Source organism: Nomascus leucogenys, chromosome 15, assembly GCF_006542625.1.
Source record: "Nomascus leucogenys isolate Asia chromosome 15, Asia_NLE_v1, whole genome shotgun sequence".
NCBI classification, from domain to species: Eukaryota; Metazoa; Chordata; class Mammalia; order Primates; family Hylobatidae; genus Nomascus; species Nomascus leucogenys.
This window is the reverse complement of record NC_044395.1, coordinates 40,355,835-40,379,406: the sequence shown is the minus strand read 5'-3', so window position 1 is coordinate 40,379,406 and position 23,572 is coordinate 40,355,835. Positions and strand designations below refer to the sequence as shown.

The window sequence follows — 23,572 nt, the reverse complement described above, 5'->3', positions numbered from 1 at the left end:
TAAAAGACTCCAAGTCTAAAGTCTTTCCCACATAACTTTTTTTTACGATCTGGGCTCACTGCAACCTCCGCCTCTTGGGTACAAGTGATTCTCCTGCCTCAGCCTCCTGAGTAGCTGGGATTACAGGCATGCGCCACCACGCCTGGCTAATTTTGTATTTTTAGTAGAGACGGGGTTTCACCATGTTGGTCAGGCTGGTCTCGAAATCCTGACCTCAGATGATCCCGCCAGCCTCGGCCTCCCAAAGTGCACATAACTTTTACAGTCCTTTTATTTATTCCCATATCATTCAAATTCATTTCCAGCTTATTTAAAACTAAAGGAATTTACTCTAAAAATCTTAAACAGAACTGCATTGACTAATAAGAATTTGTCAGGAAAATTCAAGAATATTTATCATTTCAATAATTTAAGATGAAGCCTAAGAACATAAACTTAATACTATATCAATATATCAAATTACTGCAAGACTCCAATCTATAGCTGCATATTAGCTTCCAGTTAACAGATAAATATTTAAAACATTCCAAATATCCTTTTTGATGACTAATATTTCTGTTCATAAGCAGGTTCCTTATTTACTGCTTATTAAATAAGTTTTCTTTTACTGTGATCACAGTTGACGAGCTTTAGAAACTCCAAGTAACAAGGGATTCCAGAAGTCAGGTGCTTACAGTGCATCTGCAGTACTCATTTTTATGGTCAGTCAAGCTCCTCTGGGACCAGATTCTTCTCCAAGAACCCCTAGGTACTGTAGTCAAGTGTCAGAAAATGCACTCGATTCCAAATTCTAGAAATTCTAAAAACAAAATTACATCATAAAACACATTTTTAAAAAGACTGCACGTATTTAACCAACATGATTTACGCTGCACAAGGTACAGACGTCTTAAGCAGACTGGCAAATCTAAAAGTCTCATTTTCATCTAAACACCCACTATACTTTTATTTTTTTAATGAACTAAGCATAGAAAATAATGCATCTTCAGTGTACATCCTGTTTCCTAGTTTCACCAAGATGATTAAACTCCTATTCTCCTTTCCCGTGCTCTTATGGGAAATTAATGTATGCTAAATAAATGGGCAAAAAGGGTCACATACGGTTCTGGTTCAACACACAAACAACTCTAGATGTGCAGATATTTTTAAGTTGCACGCATTGGTTACTCGGGAGAACAGAGGCAATCCTGTATTTCCTGTTCAAACACACGATTTTTTTTAAAGGACCTGGCTAGTTTGGAAAAGGCAACGGGCCCGCGTTTAAAGCGAGTGTAAATAAACAAACACGTGGTCTGCGGAGGAATACCTTTAGGCACCAGCAGGATGAATGAAAATAGATTTGGGGAAGAGTGGCTGCCACCGCGAGACAACCCCCACCACATCTGGAGCTCCAGATTCTGTCCAGATTCCAAGCCTCAACACGCCCTCACCGCGGGGAACCTCGGAATTAGAACGCGGAGCCCGCCAGGACCCCTCCCTGGCCCACTCAGCCCGCTCTTCCCGAGGTTCCAGTTAACTCTGGGCTTCCGCCTGGGAACCTGCAGAAACAGGAGACGAATGCGATTCCTAAATTACCCCACTCCTGGACTCTTCAAAGCCCCACAATCGGGACCCAAGGCTGTCTTCTTTCCGGGAAGAAAGGGCAGGATCCGTGAAAAGAAAACAAGTTCTGAACTTGCCTCTGAGAACCCGCAGGGCCGTAAACCTGAATTCCGCGGGAGAGAACGGCATCCGTTTCTCTCGCGACACTTCATGGATAACGTAGACGCTTCAAGTCCAGTTCGGCTCTCATTGGCTACCGCCCGCCGTGAGGGGGCGGGGAAAGTAGCGGCGAGGCCCCGCCCTCAAGCAGGAGCCAATCCTGAGCAGCCTAGGAGACGAACCCGGAAGTGAGATGCAAGGCGGCGATTTTCCCTTCTGTCAGGTGGGTAGTTATTCCCTGTCCCGGACCTCGCTTTCTGGTGGATCGGCGCCAACTAAGAACTCTTGAGCCCGTGGGGGTGAGTAGCCTGTGGACACAGGCCGAGCCCTGCAGGTCAGGCTGCGTCGTGGTCCCCAGGTAGGGCTGAAGCCGCTTCTCCGCTCTTGGCTGTTTGGAAGGCCGCAGGCGGAGCTCGCGGGCCTGTGAGCTCCCGGCCGGTGGCAGAGTGCCGGAGCTGGATCCCCTCTCCCTCCCTCCCAGTCGCCAGACCCTCTACAGGTGTCATCCCTAGGTCCTTGAGTTCAGCACATCTGCATTGCTTTGTGCTGAGAGCAGTAAGATGTATAGTGCAGCGAAAAATAATGTGGAACTTTTGAATTAGAACGCCTGCCCTTTCAGTTCCATTGAGGGGTCCTTGATCTAGGGCAAGTTGTGTTAATCTATCTGAACCTCCTTTACCTGTAAGGTTTATAGCCCCGCCTATCACTGAGTTGTTTGTAAGGAGTTGACATAGTTCGGATCTCTCGCAAAATAGGATATGCCCTTTAAGTTAGGAAACATACCCTGATATTCCTGATGGAATATCAGGAATATCATCATCAAGTAATCAGTTTTGTTTCTTAACTGTGAATCGGGTAGATGCGCCTAGGTTTGGCTTTTTAAACTAAATATACCAGTAAAGTTTTATACATAATTTGTTGTATCTGGATGTGTAAACTCAAAATTTATATAAAGGGAGTTTTTATTGAAAGGAAAAGCATGTTGGGGGAGAAGGTAAGATCTGTGGTATAAGATTACTATATTTGATATAATTACAAGTGAACTTTTATTTATTAGCATCTGTTAAGTGTTTAATGAATTGATGTATGGTCATTTTTGTGTTGCAAGGTTCAGGAATTAGTTTGAGAATCAAAAAGTGGAATCTCCAGGAGAATTAATAAAACACAAGCAATTGTGATTGGATATCTCTTGATTCCATGGGTGTCTCTGATTGGGTGACTGAAAAGCCGGATTGGCCTTAGGAATACTTCAGTAAAATGCTTACATTTTACAATAAAGTAACAGGTCCAGAAAAGTTACTGGACATGAATAATACATTTAAACTTGAGTTTAGTGCTATTGCCACTAGTAATAAAGTTTAATACCACATTAAGATTGTATACTGTTAAACTTGTGAGATTAGATACCAAGAAATCAGTATCTTGGGGGTATGCCTAACTCTGGAACTTCTCAGAATCCATTCCAGGCAAAATCAAGTGACAAGACTTTAATTAAATGTAATGCTACACATACTTCTTAATGCCTTCTATAGACAAGTAGGAGATAAATATAAGTTAAATGTGGTCCTTATCTTTAAGCTTATAATCTTTTAAGGGACTAAAACAAGAACAAAGTTAGTGGTGAAATAAAATGTAGCACCAAAAAAAGTAGAAAGCAGAAAGCGATCTAAATGAGAGGATCAAGAAAGAATGAAAGAGATAACATCAGAGAAGAGCCTTGAAAGACTGATTGTATTTCAACAAATAGAGTTGGGAGGCTGGGAATTGGTATTTTTAAATTATCTATTGGTTATTCTCCTTTTCTTTAGTTGATTAGGGTTTATATGTTCTGTAACCCTTTAAGCTGATATTGGTTTAAAATTAATATGGTAGCTTAGCAGAATAAACATCAGTTCTTTCAGGAAGCCTTCTTTAATCCCTTAGGACTAGGGGAATTATGAACCTCCTGTATACTCATGGTTTCTAGACAAGGTCTTGTAGTAGTACTTATCATGTTGTCTTTGCCGGACACATGATGTCTTTGCCAGTCACCTACACTAGAGTAAGCTTCCTGTGGTGAAGACATGGATCTTGCTCATTATTGAATCCCAGCACCCAGAAATTGGCACATACCAGACATTCTATTCATATTAGTTGAATGAAGGAATGAATGACAGCCAAAATTCAGTTGAAAACAAGGACTCAACTAAGAACTATAGTTGCCTATCAATAAACACGACTACTTTTTAAAGCAGTGAATTTTCCTAGGCCTGAAATTATCAAAGTAGAAATAGGATAATTAGTGTAGATGTTGTGATAAAGATATATGCACCGATGAGAGATTGGGACAGATGTCCTTTTGGGGGCTATTCCATCTTCAAGAATCCCTGATTCTTCAAAGTAGTTTTTTTAGGAATTAGAAGTTTTTATTTCTGCTCTATATTATCTGTGTGTCTAGTTTATAAAAATCTTGAATGCATCTGTCTTCACTGTATTAGTTATACTTCAAAACCTTTAAGCATTCATCACTGTTAGCATAATACCATCATACCTAAACCAGTAGATTAAAAATAATAGTTATAATAATATAGTTGACTTAGAAGAAAACAACAAAAGAAGCATTAGACCACTATTAGATCGTAGTTTGTTGTTTTCTGTCAGCATCAGTATTTAGTGTATGTAAGGGATATCATGAGAAAAACAAGGGTTTGGACAGGGTTTAATTGTATATGTTTGCAAGACTTATCTATGCAGTTGATAAAGCCTGAATTATTGTTTTACTAATAACTTTTGTATTTGTGTTTTCAGATCTTGATGAACAAAGCAGTCATAATTCATCTCTAGAAAGATTTATATCCTGGCATTTGAAATGCTTTTCATTTAGAATAGTAGTAAAAATGGAAAAAGAAAAAGGAAATGATGACGGAATACCAGACCAAGAGAATTCCTTGGATTTTTCTGAACACTTTAACCAACTTGAATTGTTGGAAACACATGGACACCTTATTCCTACTGGTACTCAAAGTCTTTGGGTAGGCAATTCTGATGAAGATGAGGAGCAAGATGACAAAAATGAAGAGTGGTATCGATTGCAAGAAAAAAAAATGGAAAAAGACCCAAGCAGATTGCTTCTTTGGGCTGCTGAAAAAAATCGGGTAAAAAAAAAAAAAATTACAGAGGGAAGTGTGACAGTAGGAAAAGCATTGGGTTCCAGCCAGAAGACCTGCCTTTACTGTTATGGCCATCATACCTATCTCTTGATTGTGAGGACCAAATGAGACAATGTACATGAAAGCACATATTAAGCTGCAAAGTGTCATGCTAGGTATTATTTGGGGGTTTAAGGATAATTATCTATAAAGATAGCAAGCAATCATCTATATTTTAAAATCATTTATATAAAGTCATTAGGATCATTTAGGAAAGAGAGGATGGAAACTAACATTTATTAAATACTAACTATACCAGGTACCTTATTACATTATTTTATTTAATCATCATGTATCCCTATAAGTAATGTTCTTCTCTTTTATAGAGTAAGAAATTGAGATTCAGGAATATTAATTTGCCCAGGATCAGCCAAGTGGAATGAACATCAAAAGCTTATTCCCTCTGCTTGGCCACTTCCACCTCATTTTACTAAGTTTCCCCATGTCTGTGTTAGTAAACTAATAACTAAAAGGGTCTTGTATTTTAAATAGCTTTTTAACCCAAGAGCATGCCACATTTAACCAGAGGCCCATAGAACAAACTAAAAATTACAACCTAAAAGGATGTTTCTAAGGTTGTATTGAGAAGGAATTGAGCTCTTGAATCCCTAGAATTCCTTATTAATACTTTATTCTTCTGTTAAAAGTTTTATTTTTAAAAGTTTCATACAGTGTGTATATTGGTGTGATAATCCTACAGAAAAATCAAGCAGTTACGTTTTCTTCACAGATAACATATAAAATATTAAACACAATTAAAGCCTATGTTATTCACTGGACTGAAGCTTTTATGCAATAAACCTTAGTTGGACCAGGAGTAAATTTATGGTTTGATATTCAGAGAATCTCATTCTTAGAAGCAATAAAGTGTAGTTAACACTAACTTGTTCATTCTTAAATCAGTAGTCCTCTCCTCCCAAAAAAGAGATCTTAAATTATTTTCATTTTAAAGTTATCTACTAACGAGGAAGTTTTTATTCAACTTAATTAGATCTAACACCACAAGACAATTTTGTTTTAGTTATTGTTTTGGTTTGAGTTGAGTTGAAAGATTTCTTTTTTTCTTCTCAGCTTACCACAGTGCAGAGACTACTTTCTGAAAAGGCCACTCATGTGAACACTAGGGATGAAGATGAGTATACCCCTCTTCATCGAGCAGCCTACAGTGGACACTTAGATATTGTCCGGGAGCTCATTGCACAGGGGGCAGATGTTCATGCAGTGACTGTGGATGGCTGGACGCCCCTGCACAGTGCTTGTAAGTGGAATAATACCAGAGTGGCTTCTTTCTTACTACAGCATGATGCAGATATCAATGCCCAAACAAAAGGCCTCTTGACCCCCTTGCATCTTGCTGCTGGGAACAGAGACAGCAAGGATACCCTAGAACTCCTCCTGATGAACCGTTATGTCAAACCAGGGCTGAAAAACAACTTGGAAGAAACTGCATTTGATATTGCCAGGAGGACAAGTATCTATCACTACCTCTTTGAAATTGTGGAAGGATGTACAAATTCTTCACCTCAGTCTTAACAATTCTAGTAATTTTCCTAAGTTTCTAAATACCAGTGCCTCCTTTGTGTGAGATGTATTCCCATAATCAAAATTGACGTCAAACATCTTACTACAAAAATTCAGTGATATTCATTATAACATTCTTCCAAGTGAATTGCCTGACTTTGATGTCAAAATGTATTTGAAAGTAATTTGCATATATCTTTAATGATTTCTGTGGAGTTTGTGATTTTTTATCAGAAATAATTTTAATGTGTGTATACTTAAAAACACGGGTTGTACAGAAACTGGTATTTTTGGTGCTGATACAAGAGAAATGTATTTTTAAATATCCCACATCCTGGATCTTTGTTGGGTACTTAGTATATTGACATATATTTTTATAAGGTGAGGTAACTCAGAACTTAAAAGTCTTAAATATTCTGATACAATTCAGCTGTCTTCTCTACCTTACCATAGCCAGTTGCTTTCATTTTAAACCAGAGCAAGTAACATATTAGTGACTTGAATCTTCATAAGTTAAAGAAAAAAACAGCAAAAAAACCTAGATCTTTGTCTTTTAGAACACAGACTATTTTCAGGAAAGCAGTTAGCTAGGTGTTTAATTCATGAATATTGTATACTGCCTCCCCTACCACAATTTACACAATCCTGTGGATAGTCCTACCTCACCCTGGTCAACCTACATGATCCTTAAGCTAATGGCGAATCACGATGACCTTGTAGACATGCACACAACTATACCTTTGTCCAACAGATCATAACATATCTGCTATCCAACTGGTTTTACCTGCCTAATCCTACTGATTTGGGCATTGGTTGTATAGTCTCTCAAGTTCACAGGAAATGTTCATTTTCTAAGGTCCTCATTTTTACAGACTATACAGGCAAAGTGACAGGGGAAAAGGAATTAGTCTAAGAGTAAGGGGATGATTATTATATTGAAGCTAAAACCACAAAGTGGCTCAGGCTTAAAAAAAAAAAACACTGTGGATAATGACAAAAAGCATAAGTAAAAATATTTGAGAAAAATAAAGTACAAGTTTTGAACAACACAAAAGGCATGAATTCATTTTTTACCTGTGTATGTCTTTCTTGGATCCAGAACATTATTCATCCAGCACACACTTAGTTATTTAATATCTACTCTCTCAGTCTCTCCAGCAGCAATTCTGCATTGTCTATCTAGCCCCTCTGTGATTGTTCCCAAAGTTTTGTCTTCTCAACACCACAACACTCTAGGGGAAGGGAACTAAACCAATTGCTCTTTACTTCAGTTAAATTTTTAAAATGTCCACCAAGGCTTATCTCTTTCAAGCCATCCTATGTAACCCAGTCACCCTAGACTAAGTAATAATGTTATTTAATCAAAGATTAAATATTTATTTTTGCTTGGAACTTATTAGATCATCTCAGAAAAGTCAGAGATAATATATGAACTGAATCATCGTGACAACAGGATCTTGAGAGTTAGTGCTTTAGTTTATGTTGTGATCTCTGCCTAGGAAGATGCTTTGTGGCAGAGGTTGCTTTCTGTTTGATCTGGCCTAAGTTAGTGACACTAAATGACAGATACAGCTGACAGGCAGTGATGATAGAATAAGACCTTATTTATCCAAGCAGACTGCTGAATGAGGCTGCTTAGCCTGAAAGTCACAGAGCTGATGGCTCCTTTCTCACTTGAGAATGGATTGTACCCATGATTCCATGTAAACTTTCCATTTAAGTATGGAGCCAAAGAAGTCTTGTTTCCAATAAGGACCTGAGATATGTCTACTCCCTTGTTTTCAGACCTCAACACTCACTGATGCTAGACAGCAAACTCTACATATAAGACAAATCCCACCCCTGAGGGCAGAATTTGTATTGTCTGCTTCCTTTATACTTTCCAGAGCATTTACTAGACTGCTCTGTGCACAGAAGGCAGTCACTAATTGTGCTTTGAAAGGATTACTTCTACTTTCCAGTTTAGGCAGGCTAAATCACTCAGAATTTTCTCTAACAGAAATTAAAGTTAAAATTAAAAATCCTGCAAAATTTAAAATCCTGCAAAAATTAAAATCCTGCAAGATTAGAGAAAACAGAATTTTCTCTAATCTTGGAAAGTCTATACAAAGACTTATTAAAAAATAAAATCTGAGTTTTTCATAACTAAGGGTTTAATTTTGATTAACATATGCTTGAGGAAGAGGTAATTTTTGTGAATGTTCAAGGTTCATATCGTAATTCTTAGGCCTAAAGTGGAACTAGTTGCCTTTGCTTTTATGAATCTTAAATATATTTTTCCAGGGAGCCTTCCAACCCACAGCCTACCACAGTGGTGAGATTTAGAGTCTTTATACTACAATATGAAGACATTTATTTGTATTATTTGACATCTATTATGTTATCTAACACTATGCTGGAAACTCATGATCAAAAGAAGCCCAGAGACTATACTGAGATTTATGTCCCATACCAAAATGAAATCTCTGGATCAACTCTTGATTCCTGATCAACACATATACCATCGTCACTGTACCTGCAATGGCTCTAGGAATTTATGCAACTGCCTACAAAATAAGATCACCAAATCATTATGTCTTTGCTATAGTTAGTTCATCATAAGATGCTCCAGTCCATCTGTAGGATTACTAGATGACCACTCAATTTGTTCAATATGAAATGCTTTCTCTAAAGGATATTCAAGGTCTATCTTTATTAAGTTCAGAAGAGAGTAAACCAAGAAGGATTAAGTGTGGCTGATTGATGTTTTAAATTCCTGGAAATTTCCCTTTGAAACTCCAAAATTTTACTTCTCAGAACCTAAGTGGAAATGATCTAAATCAGTGCCAACACATAGAAACGTCGGCCACATGTAATTTTATGTTTTTAGCATGACCATTTTAGATACCTCATATAAGAAGATTCATGCAATAAGGAGAGAATTGCATTTTATGGCACACAAATATAGATAAGCAAAAATCCTAGTAGTTGAAAATCATAAGAGCCATATTAAAAGCAGGTGAAATTAATTTTATATATATACAGGACAACACATCCAAAATATGAGATATATATTTAAAATTTTTTGAGATGTTTTAATTTTTTTGCAGTAAGTCTTCAAAATACAGGGTGTATTTTACAGCACATCTGAATTTAGTCACATTTCAAGTTCTCAGCTGTGTTTTGTCTAATGGCTACTCCATTGAAAGCACAGATCTACATGCCCGAAATCATTCCCTGGAGGCACAGAAGGATGGTTCCACAGAGCATTAAACTTTGAGTGAGACAAACTGAGTTCAAATCCTCAGTGCCACCTGTGGGTGACTTTGGGCAAAAAACCCCTCGGTTTTCTCATATGTAAATCAGGGATAATATCTATCTTGCCGTAGGCTAGTTTGTTATTTAAATGTAAAAATCATATGGTGTTATTTATTTTGTCAATTTCTTTAATACTTGAAAAATAAATTTCAATATGAAATACATCGAAATCATATTGTTTTAAAAAAAAAAGCTACATGTGTTTATCAATGTCCTCCAGTCATCTTTTATGAATGAAATAGTCTCATCTGATCTTCTTTATGAAAGTTTTTATATATATAAGATGTGGTACACCAAACCTCTGTGACAATATTAATAGCTAACAACTGAGTGCTCACTGTGGGCCAACTATGCTGTATGTGCTTCACGTGTGTGATATCATGTGAGCCTCACAACAACCCTCTGAGATAGATATCATTGTACAAAAGGAAATAAGGCTTATAGAACTTACACGGATTGCCCATTGTCATGCCATGTGCGCATGATGGAGGTTTGTCTATCTGATTCTACCACCTTTCCTCTTCACTACACACTAGTATTTGATACGTATTTGTAAAGTTGATTAAAGAATGCATCATTTGGTGCATGTTTAGTGTATCTTCTTAAGTTCCCAGAAAGCTCATGTTCAAATGTCACAGCTTTTTACCTGTGGTGTTTTTGAATATTATCTGTATACCACCAGTTAGTCTGTCTATCATAATAACCAAAATTCCATTTTCTTTAATATCATTTTTATGTAGTTTATTTACGGTAGGGTTTGAGGACATAAAAATTACTATCAGGAGCAAAAGCAACTGCATTTGCTTTTAAAGGTGCAGTTTATATTTTTTGAATTTGGTTACTTATATCTGCTTTTAAATATGCTTGCCATTTATCCGCATATAAAGTATATGTTGTACATAGGCTATAACTAAATTTATTTATTTTTTAATTTTTGTTTTTTTTCTTTTTGAGACAGACTCTCACTGTTGTCCAGGCTAGAGTGCACTAGCATGATCTCGGCTCACTGCAACCTCTGCCTCCCAGGTTCCAGTGATTCTCATGCCTCAGCCTCCCAAGTAGTTGGGATTACAGGCGTGCGCTACCATGCCCAGCTAATTTTTTATGTTTTTAGTAGAGACTGGGTTTCTCTGTGTTGGCCAGACTGGTCTCGAACTCCTGGCCTCAAGTAATCTGCTGGTCTCGACCTCCCAAAGTGCTGGGATTACAGACTTGAGCCACCACGCTTGGCCACTAAATCTATTAATTTTATTCCCCTTCCATGTAAGATTCCATACTTACGTGCAAATTTCTTGTTACTGTGTGAAGAACACTTAACATGAGATCTGCCCTCTTAAAATTTTAGTTCATAGTATTTTTTTTAATCTATAAGCACCATGCTTGTAGATCTCTAGAATTGCAGAGATTCTAGATTGTACAGCAGATCTCTAGAAATTATTCATCTCGTATAACTAAAACTTCATACTCATTGAATAACTACTTCCCGTTTTCCTGGCAGCCACCATTCTACTCTCTGTTTCTAGAAGCATGACTATTTTAGACACCTCATATAAGAGGACTCATGCAATAAGGAGAGAATTGCATTTTATGGCACACAAACATAGATAAGCAAAAATCCTAGTAGTTGAAAATCATAAGAGCCAAAGCAATATTTAAAAAGAAAACACGGTGGCTCACACCATCCAACATTTTGGGAGGCCAAGGTGGGCAGATCACGAGATCAAGAGATCAAGACCATCCTGGCCAACATGGTGAAACCCCCGTCTCTACTAAAAATACAAAAAAATTAGCTGGGCATGGTGGCACACCCCTGTAGTCCCAGCTGCTCGGGAGGCTGAGGCAGGAGAATTGCTTTTGCTTGAACCCAGGAGGCGGAGGCTGCAGTGAGCCAAGATCGCGCCATTGCACTCCAGCTCCGTGTCAAAAAAAAAAAAAAAAAGATAAAGAAAACGTTAAAATCAGGATTTTTACAACCTAATTTTAAGACTAGCTATAAAACAACAGTATTGAGACAGTGTAGTATTGGTGGATGGACATGTGGATCCATAGAACAGAGTCTAGAAATAAATCCAGATATAGATAATTAATTTTTGACAAAGGTGCCAAGGAATTCAGTGGGACATTCTCTTAAACAAATGGTGCTGGAACAACTGAATATCTTCTTGGAAAAAACACGAACTCATTTATAGGCAGAAAGCAGTTCAGTGGTTTCTTGCTCACGGGGACAGAGGTTGGACTACAAAAGGGCAGGGAGAACCTTTTGGAGGTGTTGGAAATATGCCGTAGCTTGATCGTGGTAATGATTTTGCAGGTGTACACAACTGTCAAAAGTCACTGGGTTTTAAAGAGTAATGCAGGGTTTTTGTACATAAGTTATATTTTTATGAAGTCGATTTTTAAAAATAGATATCCAGATATGACTAATTTTATTCTTTTATTATTTTCCATGGCAAGCATAAGATGACCTCATCCTCAAATTCTAGGGATATATCTTCAGGGGGGCCTGTTATTTAAAAAAATACATTTCACCAATTCACTGGAATTTTAAAATTCCAAATAATACAACATTTATAATCAGAAGGACCAATTTCTCCATTAAATGACAGAATGGGAAACAAAATAATTGCTTTAAAATAATTAGTCCATTTGGCAGGATTCAAGAAATTTGAAAAGATGGCTAGTTACTATATAAGAAGGATTTGGTTGGCTTTTAATTTAAATCAGGACTGTTAGAACCTAGAAGAGGATACCAAAGTGGTTTTAGCATCTACTTTTCCGAAGAAAAACGATAGCATTCAACATCCCATTGTTTATTCGTTTGTGCTATAAGACAAACTGAGATGATTTCTTGAGACCTGTTTTAGATCTGTAGAATTAAACACAAGTAATATGAAGTAGCCTATTTACCCTGGTAATATATTAAAACTTTTTATTTCTTTGATAAAGACTTCATTTTTTACATGAATGTGTAACTTTTTATAAGAAAACTTTAGTCTTGGGTTTTGCCTCCATCTAGTGGTCATGTTGGTCTTTTCCATTTACAGTCAGGCTTGGGTAAATGATGTATCCGCCTATACTGACAATGATCTCATAAGATTATAATGGAGCTAAAATTTCCTATCACCTAGTGATGTTGTAGCTGTCATAATGTCATAGCACAACACATTACTCACATGTTCAAGGTGATGCTAAATGTAAACAAACCTACTGCACTGCCAGTCATGTTTACATACAACTATGTACAGTGCATAACACTGGATAATGATAATAAACAACTATGTTACTGGTTTATGTATTTACTATAATATACTTCCTGTCATTATTTTAGGGTGTTCTTCTATTTATTAAAAAAAGTGAACCATAAAACAGTTTCAGGCAGGTCCTTCAGGGAGTATTCCAGAAGAAGGCATTATTATCATAGGAGATGACATAGGACTAACTCCATGAGTGTTATTGCCCCTGAACACCTCCCAGCAGGACAAGATGTGGAGGGGGAAGACAGTGATCATGATGACCCTGTGTTGGCCTAGACTAAGTATGTGTTTATGTCTTTGTTTTTAACAAAAAAGTTTAAAAAGTAAAAAATATATAAATAATGCGTATTGAAAATACAAAAAAGCTCATAGAATGAGGCTATAAAAAATACTTTTGCATAGCTGTACAAGGTGTTTGCATTTTAAGCTAAGTGTTATTACAAGAGTTAAAATGTTTTTAAAAATTAAAAGTTTATAATGTAAAAAAAGGACAGTAAGCTAAAGGTAATTTATTATTGAAGAAAGAAAAATATGTTTGCATAAATTTAGTGCAGCCTAAGTGAACAGTGTTGATAAAGTCTATAGTAGTGTTCAGTAATGTCTTAGGCCGTCACATTTGCCCACCACTCACTCACTGACTCACTCAGAGCAACACCAAGTCCTTCAAGCTCCATTCATGAAGTACACACTCTACAGGTGTACCTTTTAAAGTCAACTATACCATATTTTTACTGTACCTTCTTTATGTTTAAATTTCTTAAGATACACAGATATTTCCCTTGTGTTACAACTGCCTACAGTACGCAGTATAGTAACATGTTCTACAGGTTTGTAGCCTAGGAGCAATAGGCTATACCAAGTAGCCTAAGTGTGTAGTAGGCTGTGCCACCTAGCCACCTAGGTTTGTGTAAGTGCATTCTGATATTTGAACAACGATGAAATTGCCTAACAACACATTTCTCAAAACATACCCCCATCATTAAGCGACGCATGACTGTAATTGAAATTTTAAAAGGATAAGCCAACCATCCTGGATTTTTTTCATTCTGTTTTTGTTGTTCATTTTTAGGGTTTTTTTGGTAAGGATTGAAAAACTTTTGAGTAATATGCTTATTACCTGGGTGATGAAATAATTTGTACACCAAACTCCTGCAACATGCAATTTTCCTATATAGCAAATGTACCCCTGAACCTAAAAAAAGCTAAAAAGAGAAAAATGGAAACCACGGTTCATACCTAAAACAGTACCTTTTATACTTATTTGTGTCAGTAACTTCTTTCAAGAGAATATGCATTGGTATATAATTGAAGACACACATGTAACAATTGGAAAAAAAATCAAAAGTCATTTAGAAGGAGAAAGAAGGAAATAAACCATCTAAGTCAATATAGTTATTAAAATTGATAGATTATCTTTAAGGTTTTTGGTAATGAAGAAAAAAGAGGAAGATAGTAATTGCTATTTTTTTTTTTTTTTTTGAGACAGGGTCTTGCTCTGTCACCAAGGCTAGAGTGCAGTGGTGTGATCATAACTCACTGCAGCCTCGAACTCCTGGACTCAACTGATCCTCCAGCCTCTGCCTCCTGCACAGATAAGACTACAGTGCAAGCCACCACACCCAGCTAATTTTTTAATTTTTCTTTTATAGAGACAGAGTCTTGCTATGTTGACCAGGCTGGTTTTAAAGTCCTGGCCTCAAGCGATCCTCCTGCCTTGGCCTCCAAAAGTGCTGGGATTATAGGTGCGAGCCACAGTGCACAGCCTTTTTTTATGTTTGTTTTGTGCATACTTTTTAATTTGATCAAATAAACCACATTTTTATGAGTAAAAATATTTTTAGATATTTTTTCTAAATAAAATATTCTTAATTTTTGTATAATTTTAAATTTAGAACTATAGCACACACAAAGTAAAATTCAGAAATCTTGGCGAATTCTTCAAAGTCAATAGGGTTATGTAACTATCACCCAGCTCAAGATCTAGAACATAATTAGCACCTCCGACAGCTACTTTGTGCTTCCACTCAGTGTTCCCTCAAAGGTAACTATAATCTAACTTTTATTTCCATCGTTTAGTTTTGTCTACATAAATGTAATAACTTATTATGTATATTTTTGCATTTGGTTTATCTCACTCAACATTACATCTATGAGATTTCTCCATTTCTGCATGTAGCAGAGTTTTATTCTTTTTATTGATGTATTATGTTATTTTTTTTTTTTTTTTTTTTTTTTTTTTTTTTTTATATAATATGTAAATAAATTAATTGAATAAGTGGGAGTTAAAATAAGGTAGAGAGGGACTTTATGTGGATCAGTGATAATAACTCAATCCTCTATTTGACAAAGAAGAGGGAGAAGGAAGAGGAAGAAAAAGAAAGTGGGATAAAGGATCAGAAAGGGAGGAAAATAGAAAAAATTAGAGTATGACTCCAGGGTAGACCTGTTTTGTTGTCACTGAGTTGGTTGGTTGGTTTGTCTGTTGTATTTTTCATGTTTTGCCAAGTTGGCCAGACTGGTCTCGAACTCCTAGCCCGAAGTGATCAACCCCCCTCGCCCCCCAGAGTGCCGGGACCACAGGCGTGAGCCACCACGTCCAGCCCCCACATTGCTTCTGGCCTCCATGGTAGACCTCCCAGACGGAGCGGCCGGGCAGAGGCGCTCCTCACTTCTTCCCAGACACGGGGCGGCCGGGCAGAGGCGCTCCTCACTTCCCAGACGGGGCGGCCAGGCAGAGACGCTCCTCACTTCTTCCCAGACGATAGGTGGCCGGGCAGAGGCGCCCCTCACTTCCCAGACAATGGGTGGCCGGGCAGAGGCGCTCCTCACTTCCCAGACGATGGGTGGCCGGGCAGAGGTGCTCCTCACTTCCCAGACGGGGCGGCCAGGCAGAGGCGCTCCTCACTTCCCGGATGGGGCGGCCGGGCCGAGGCGCTCCTCACTTCCCAGACGGGGCGGCCGGGCCGAGGCGCTCCTCACTTCCCAGACGGGGCGGCCGGGCAGAGGCGCTCCTCACTTCTTCCCGGACGGGGCGGCCGGGCAGAGGCGCTCCTCACTTCTTCCCGGACGGGGCGGCCGGGCAGAGGCGCTCCTCACTTCTTCCCGGACGGGGCGGCCGGGCAGAGGCGCTCCTCACTTCCCAGACGGGGCGGCCGGGCAGAGGCGCTCCTCACTTCTTCCCGGACGGGGCGGCCGGGCAGAGGCGCTCCTCACTTCTTCCCGGACGGGGCGGCCGGGCAGAGGCGCTCCTCACTTCTTCCCGGACGGGGCGGCCGGGCAGAGGCGCTCCTCACTTCTTCCCGGACGGGGCGGCCGGGCCGAGGCGCTCCTCACTTCCCAGACGGGGCGGCCGGGCAGAGGCGCTCCTCACTTCTTCCCGGACAGGGCGGCCGGGCAGAGGCGCTCCTCACCTCCCAGACGATAGGTGGCCGGGCAGAGGCACTCCTCATTTCAGAGATGGGGCAGCCGGGCAGAGGCGCTCCTCACTTCCCAGACGGGGTGGCCGGGCAGAGGCGCTCCTCACTTCCCAGACGGTGGGTGGCCGGGCAGAGGCGCTCCTCACTTCCCAGACGGTGGGTGGCCGGGCAGAGGCGCTCCTCACTTCCCAGACGGTGGGTGGCCGGGCAGAGGCGCTCCTCACTTCCCTGACGGGGCAGCCGGGCAGAGGCGCTCCTCACTTCCCAGACGGCAGGTGGCGGGCAGAGGCGCTCCTCACTTCCCAGACGGCGGTGGCCGGGCAGAGGCGCTCCTCACTTCCCAGACGGCGGGTGGCCGGGCAGAGGCGCTCCTCACTTCCCAGACGGCGGGTGGGGGCGGCGCTCCCCCCAGACGGCGGGTGGCCGGGCAGAGGCGCTCCTCACTTCCCAGACGGCGGGTGGCCGGGCAGAGGCGCTCCTCACTTCCCAGACGATGGGTGGCCGGGCAGAGGCGCTCCTCACTTCCCAGACGATGGGTGGCCGGGCAGAGGCGCTCCTCACTTCCCAGACGGGACGGCCGGGCAGAGGCGCTCCTCACTTCCCAGACGGGGTGGCCGGGCAGAGGCGCTCCTCACTTCCCAGACAGTGGGTGGCCGGGCAGAGGCGCTCCTCACTTCCCAGACGGTGGGTGGCCGGGCAGAGGCGCTCCTCACTTCCCAGACGGTGGGTGGCCGGGCAGAGGCGCTCCTCACTTCCCTGACGGGGCGGCCGGGCAGAGGCGCTCCTCACTTCCCAGACGGTGGGTGGCCGGGCAGAGGCGCTCCTCACTTCCCAGACGGTGGGTGGCCGGGCAGAGGCGCTCCTCACTTCCCAGACGGTGGGTGGCCGGGCAGAGGCGCTCCTCACTTCCCAGACGGTGGGTGGCCGGGCAGAGGCGCTCCTCACTTCCCAGACGGGGCGGCCGGGCAGAGGGGCTCCTCACTTCCCAGACGATGGGTGGCCGGGCAGAGGCGCTCCTCACTTCCCAGACGATGGGTGGCCGGGCAGAGGCGCTCCTCACCGCCCAGATGGTGGGTGGCCGGGCAGAGGCGCTCCTCACCTCCCAGACGGTGGGTGGCCGGGCAGAGGCGCTCCTCACTTCCCAGACGGGGCGGCCGGGCAGAGGCGCTCCTCACTTCCCAGACGGGGCGGCCGGGCAGAGGCGCTCCTCACTTCCCAGACGGGGCGGCCGGGCAGAGGCGCTCCTCACTTCCTCCCGGACGGGGCGGCCGGGCAGAGGCGCTCCTCACTTCCTCCCGGACGGGGCGGCCGGGCAGAGGCGCTCCTCACCTCCCAGACGATAGGTGGCTGGGCAGAGGCGCTCCTCACCGCCCAGATGGTGGGTGGCCGGGCAGAGGCGCTCCTCACCTCCCAGACGGTGGGTGGCCGGGCAGAGGCGCTCCTCACTTCCCAGACGGGGCGGCCGGGCAGAGGCGCTCCTCACTTCCCAGACCGGGCGGCCGGGCAGAGGCGCTCCTCACTTCCCAGACGGGGCGGCCGGGCAGAGGCGCTCCTCACTTCCTCCCGGACGGGGCGGCCGGGCAGAGGCGCTCCTCACTTCCTCCCGGACGGGGCGGCCGGGCAGAGGCGCTCCTCACCTCCCAGACGATAGGTGGCTGGGCAGAGGCGCTCCTCACTTCCCAGACGGGGCGGCCAGGCAGAGGCGCTCCTCACTTCCCAGACGATGGGTGGCCGGGCAGAGGCGCTCCTCACTTCCCAGGCAGGGCGGCCGGGCAGAGGCGCTCCTCACTTCCCAGACGATGGGTGGCTGGGCAGAGGTGCTCCTCACTTCCCAGACGGGGCGGCCGGGCAGAGGTACCCCTCACCTCTTCCCAGACGGGGCGGCCGGGCAGAGGCGCTCCTCACTTCTTCCCGGACGGGGCAGCCGGGCAGAGGCGCTCCTCACTTCTTCCCGGACGGGGCGCCCGGGCAGAGGCGCTCCTCACTTCCCAGATGGGGCAGCCGGGCAGAGGCGCTCCTCACTTCTTCCCAGACGGGGTGGCCGGGCAGAGGCGCTCCTCACTTTCCAGACGGGGCGGCCGGGCAGAGGCGCTCCTCACTTCCCAGACGATGGGTGCCTGGGCAGAGGCGCTCCTCACTTCCCAGACGGGGCGGCCGGGCAGAGGGGCCCCTCACTTCTTCCCAGACGGGGCGGCCGGGCAGAGGGGCTCCTCCCTTCTTCCCAGACAGGGCAGCTGGGCAGAGGTGCTCCTCACTTCTTCCTGGACGGGGCGGCCGGGCAGAGGCGCTGCTCACTTCCCAGATGGGGCGGCCGGGCAGAGGCGCTCCTCACTTCCCAGACGGGGCGGCCGGGCAGAGGGGCTCCTCACTTCTTCCCAGACGGGGCGGCCAGGCAGAGGCGCTCCTCACTTCCCAGACGGTGGGTGGCCGGGCAGAGGCGCTCCTCACTTCCCAGACGGTGGGTGGCCGGGCAGAGGTGCTCCTCACTTCCCAGACGGTGGGTGGCCGGGCAGAGGCGCTCCTCACTTCCCAGACAGGACGGCCGGGCAGAGGCGCTCCTCACTTCCCAGACGATGGGTGGCCGGGCAGAGGCGCTCCTCACTTCCCAGACGGGGCGGCCGGGCAGAGGCGCTCCTCACTTCTTCCCGGATGGGGCGGCCGGGCAGAGGCGCTCCTCACTTCTTCCCGGACGGGGCGGCCGGGCAGAGGCGCTCCTCGCTTCCCAGACGGGGCGGCCGGGCAGAGGCGCTCCTCACTTCTTCCCGGACGGGGCGGCCGGGCAGAGGCGCTCCTCACTTCTTCCCGGACGGGGCGGCCGGGCAGAGGCGCTCCTCACTTCTTCCCGGACGGGGCGGCCGGGCAAAGGCGCTCCCCAGCTCCCAGACGGGGCAGTGGCCGGGCAGGGGCTCGGGAGGCTGAGGCGGGCAGAGCACTCGGCGTCAGGAGCTGGTGAGCAGCGTGGCCAACATGGCGACCGCGTGCCTGCAGCCAAACGAGAAAAAGCCAATAATTTATATATACATGATATTGTTAACTTTTGGGGGGATTTTGCATTGTTTCCAGTTTGGGGATTTTATGAATAGTGCTGCCATTAACATTCTAGTACATGGTTTTGGTGTACATACTATACATTTCAGTGCATATCTAGCAAAGCCTGCTGAGCCACAGGATATACTTATATTCCACTTTAGTAAAAACTGCCAGAACAGTTCTCCAAAGTAGTTCTACCAATTTACACTCTTAGCAGCAGGAAATGAGCGTTCCGATTGCTCCACATGCCCATGGCTCTTGTTACTGCCAGGTTTGTTGATTTTCATTTCATTTTTTTTAATAGCCATTCTAGTGGGCATGTAGTAATAGCTCATTGTAGTTTTAATTTGCATATTCCTGGTGACTAATGATGTGAAGCAATGTTTTTATGTGTGATGACTGACCACTTGGATCTCCTCTTTCATGAAGTGCTTCATCTTTCTCCATTTTCTTTCTGGGATGTGTGCACATGTTTCTTATTTTTAGAAGTTCTTTATATATTCTGGATACTAGTTATTTTTTGGATATATGCTCTCTCGGTCTGTGGCTTGCCTTTTCACACTCTTACTGGTGATTTTAATGAAGAGAATATCTTAATTTTATTTATTTATTTACTTTATAGAAACAGGGTCTTGTGCTGTTGCCCAGGCTGGAGTGCACTGGTGTGATCGTAGCTCAGTGCAGCCTCAAATTCTGCGGCTCAAGCAATTCCCCTGCCTCAGCCTCCCAAGTAGCTGGGACTACTAATTCATGTATTTGTTTTTGTAGAGAATCTTGCTATATTGCCCTAGGCTGCTCTCAGACTCCTGGGCTCAAGCCATCCTCCCGCCTTGGCCTCCTAAAGTGCTGGGATTACAGGCATGAGCTACAGCATCTGGCCTGAGAATATCTTAATTTTAATGACCTCTAATTTATCTATTGCCTTCTTTTGATTAGTGCTTTTGGTTTCCTGTTTAAAAAATAGTTGTCTACCCCAAAGGGTAGACATGAGGTAGACATCATGAAGGTTTTTTCATTGTTATACTCTAGAAGCTTTTGTGTTTTACCTTTAGTGCTATTTTGAGTTGATATTTGCATTTGACATGCAGTAGGAGTCAAAGTTCTTTTTCCCATATTAATATCCAATTTATCAATACCACTTATTAAAAGGAACAGCCCCTCACACACACACACACACACAAACACACACACACTACATTGCAGTGACACTTTTGTTATTTATCTGGTGATCATATTTAGTTGGGTCTGTTTCTAGATTCTATTTTGTTTCATTGAGCTATCTTTGCCCCAATACCACAGTTTTCATATTTTGGCTTTATCATAAGTCTTATTATGTGGTAGTGTAGATATTCCAACTTCGTTCTTATTTTTCAAGGTTGTTTTGACCAGTCTTGGCCCACTACATTTACCTTTTTTTTTTTTTTTTTTTTTTTTTTTTTTTGTGAGACGGAGTCTTGCTCTTTCACCCAGGCTGGAGCGCAGTGGCACGATCTTGGCTCACTGCAACCTCTGCCTCCTGGGTTCAAGCCATTCTCCTGCCTCAGCCTCCCCAGTAGGCGGGATTACAGGCACGCACCACCACACCCAGTTAATTTTTGTGTTTTTAGTAGAGATGGGGTTTCACCATGTTGACCAGGTTGGTCTCAAACTCTTGACCTCGTGATTCGCCCTCCTCAGCCTGCCAAAGTGCTACATTTACTTTCTAATTTTAGAATCCCCTCGCCAACATCTATTTTAAACAACCCTGCTGAGATTCATATTGGGATTACATGAAATTTCTAGATCTAGTTGAGGAAAATTAACATCACTGTAATATTCAGTGTTACAGTTCTTGAATATACTGTAATAGATTTCTGCATTTATTTAGGTATTACTTTTTCTTGATAATGTTTTAGAGTATTCTATTGGAGTTCTCTCTTTTTAAAGATTTATTCTTAATGTATTTTTTGGCTCTCGATGCTGTTATAAATGTTATTGTCTTTTACATTCCATTTTTAATTTTTTTATTATATAAAAGTAACATTTATGTTTCTCTATTGACCATGCGTCCAATGGCCTTGATAAATTTATTAATTCCAATAGCTTACCTGTACATTCATTTGAATTTTCTTTTTTTTTTTTTGAGATGGAGTCTCGCTCTGTTGCCAGGATGGAGTGCAGTGATGCGATCTCGGCTCACTGCAACCTCTACCTCCCGGGTTCAAGCAATTCTCCTGCCTCAGCCTCCCGAGTAGCTGGGACTACAGGCACGTGCCACCACGCCCAGCTAATTTTTGTATTTTTAGTAGAGACGGGTTTTCACCATGTTGGCCAGATGGTCTCGATCCCTGGACCTCGTGATCCACCCGCCTCGGCCTCCCAAAGTGCTGGATTACAGGTGTGACCCACAGCGCCTGTCCTGAATTTTCTATGTATACAGCCATGTTGACAGCTAATAACAGTTTGATTTCTTCCTTTGTTATTTTTTTAATGTGGTAAGTTAAACAGTATTGATTTTAAACAACCTTGCATTCCTGCAATGATCAAAACTTGATCGTGATGTATTATCCATTTTTTAACATGCTACATTTGGGTTACATTTGCTAATATTTTATTTAATATCTGAATTGATCTTCTTGAGAGACATTGACCTATAATTTTCCCTTTTAGTAATGTTCTTTCAGATTTTGGTATAAAGATGAGTTGGGAAGTGTTAACATTTTTTTTTTTAATTCCTGCAAGAGGTTAGATAGAATTGGTGTTATTTCATTCTTAAATATTTGGAAGAATGTACCAGTGAGGCTTTTTCTTTGTGGAATGTGTTTTAATTTTAAATTCCATATTTTTAGTAGTTATATTTTTATAACTACTTCTATTAAAGTTATATTTCTTCTTGTGTCTATTTTGGAAAGCTTTTAAGTAATTTCTCTATTTTATCTAAATTGTCAAATTTACTAGCATCAAATTATTCAAAATATCTTCCTATCTTTTTAATGCCTGTAAGATCTTTAGGTATAGATTTACCATTTCTGATATTGGTGAAACTAATCTTAAAGAAGTTTATTCTGTGAGAACTAACAAATGATAGTTGACAGAATGAACAGCATCTTTAAAAATAGTTTCACTTAAAATTCAGAAATGTTTCTTATTTGACTTTTTTCCCACTGCTTCTTGATAAAAACTAAGAACATAATGTTAAAATAGCATCATGAGTCAATGAAATGAAATCTAGGTGTTTTTGCTTTCAAATTATATAAACCCATATTAGGTAAGGATATAGTGAATATAAATCATTTAGAATAACTTTTTGGAAATTATTTCTGCCATTTGGACTTCTGATAGGTGAGTTGCCATAATTCACCTATCAGAACTCATGGTGAGTTGCCATAACTCACCCATCAAATTATTTCAGCCATACGGACTTTTGATAGGCGAAGGGCTTAGCAAAAGCCAAGGCATGTTGGCAGTAACATAGCTGGGTGAGAATGGCGATGAATTCACTCCAAACGTGTTAGGTAAAAGTTATACACACACATACACACATGTCAACAACTCTGTTCAAATCAAATCTTAGGCAGAATGTGAGCTCAACTACATAAGGGCAGGGATTTTTGTATGTTTTGTTCATGGCTGCATCCTTAGCACATATAATAGCTCCTGACACAAAGCCGTCATTCAATAAATACGTATTAAATGAATGAGGAGTGCATGAACTGCCTGGAGAAACACTGTGGGTACTGGGGAGCAGTTTGAAATTCAAACTCATGTTAAGAAAAATCTCTCAGAAAATAGTGCAAAAATACAGAGATATAAAAATGGAACACAACCTTTCCACACAACCTTTTAATTGCCTCTCTCCATATATATATATAGATATAGATAGATATCTATATCTGATATAGATAGATATCTATATCTATATATATATAGATATAGATATAGATAGATAGATATCTCTCTACAGGGAGAGAGAGAAAGAGAGAGCGATCTCCTGCTTTTGCTATGTGAGCTGCCTGTTCCTCTTTCGCCTTCCACCATGATTGTAAGTTTCCGGAGGCTTCACCAGAAGCCAAGTAGATGCCAGCATCATGCTTCCTGTAAAGCCTGAAGAACTGTGAGCCAACTAAACCTTTTTTCTTTATAAATTACCCAGTTTCAGGTATATAGCAATGCAAGACTAGCCTAA

At 42.5% G+C, this 23,572-nt stretch overlaps 2 protein-coding genes across 4 annotated transcripts in view; one reads left to right on the top strand and one right to left on the bottom strand.

Annotated features, from left to right (window-relative positions):
* Positions 1-23,572, bottom strand: part of MRE11 (MRE11 homolog, double strand break repair nuclease) — a 336,343-nt gene that overhangs the window by 78,169 nt on the left and 234,602 nt on the right. The window contains exons 1-2 of one of the 3 annotated variants that reach the window (XM_003253007.4): positions 1,680-1,797; positions 675-799 (exon numbers count right to left, since the gene is read on the bottom strand). In XM_003253007.4, coding sequence (XP_003253055.2) covers positions 675-694 — 20 coding nt within the window. In that variant the 5' untranslated portion in view covers positions 695-799; positions 1,680-1,797. Of the gene's footprint in view, positions 1-674; positions 800-1,575; positions 1,798-23,572 lie in introns of those variants that run through there. The other 2 variants (XM_012495886.2, XM_030794530.1) reach the window with 2 other exon arrangements.
* On the top strand, positions 1,824-7,459 carry ANKRD49 (ankyrin repeat domain 49). Its single transcript, XM_003253008.4, has 3 exons — positions 1,824-1,924; positions 4,489-4,835; positions 5,961-7,459. Exons 2-3 carry the CDS (start codon positions 4,578-4,580, stop codon positions 6,420-6,422), a joined length of 720 nt encoding a protein of 239 aa, XP_003253056.1. The 5' UTR covers positions 1,824-1,924; positions 4,489-4,577; the 3' UTR covers positions 6,423-7,459.

Coding starts and splice junctions, on each gene's coding strand:
- ANKRD49 (XM_003253008.4), top strand. CDS start 4,578: ATGGAAAAAGAAAAAGGAAATGATGACGGAATACCAGACCAAGAGAAT. Junction 4,836..5,960: donor GGGCTGCTGAAAAAAATCGG/GTAAAAAAAAAA, acceptor TTTTCTTCTCAG/CTTACCACAGTGCAGAGACT.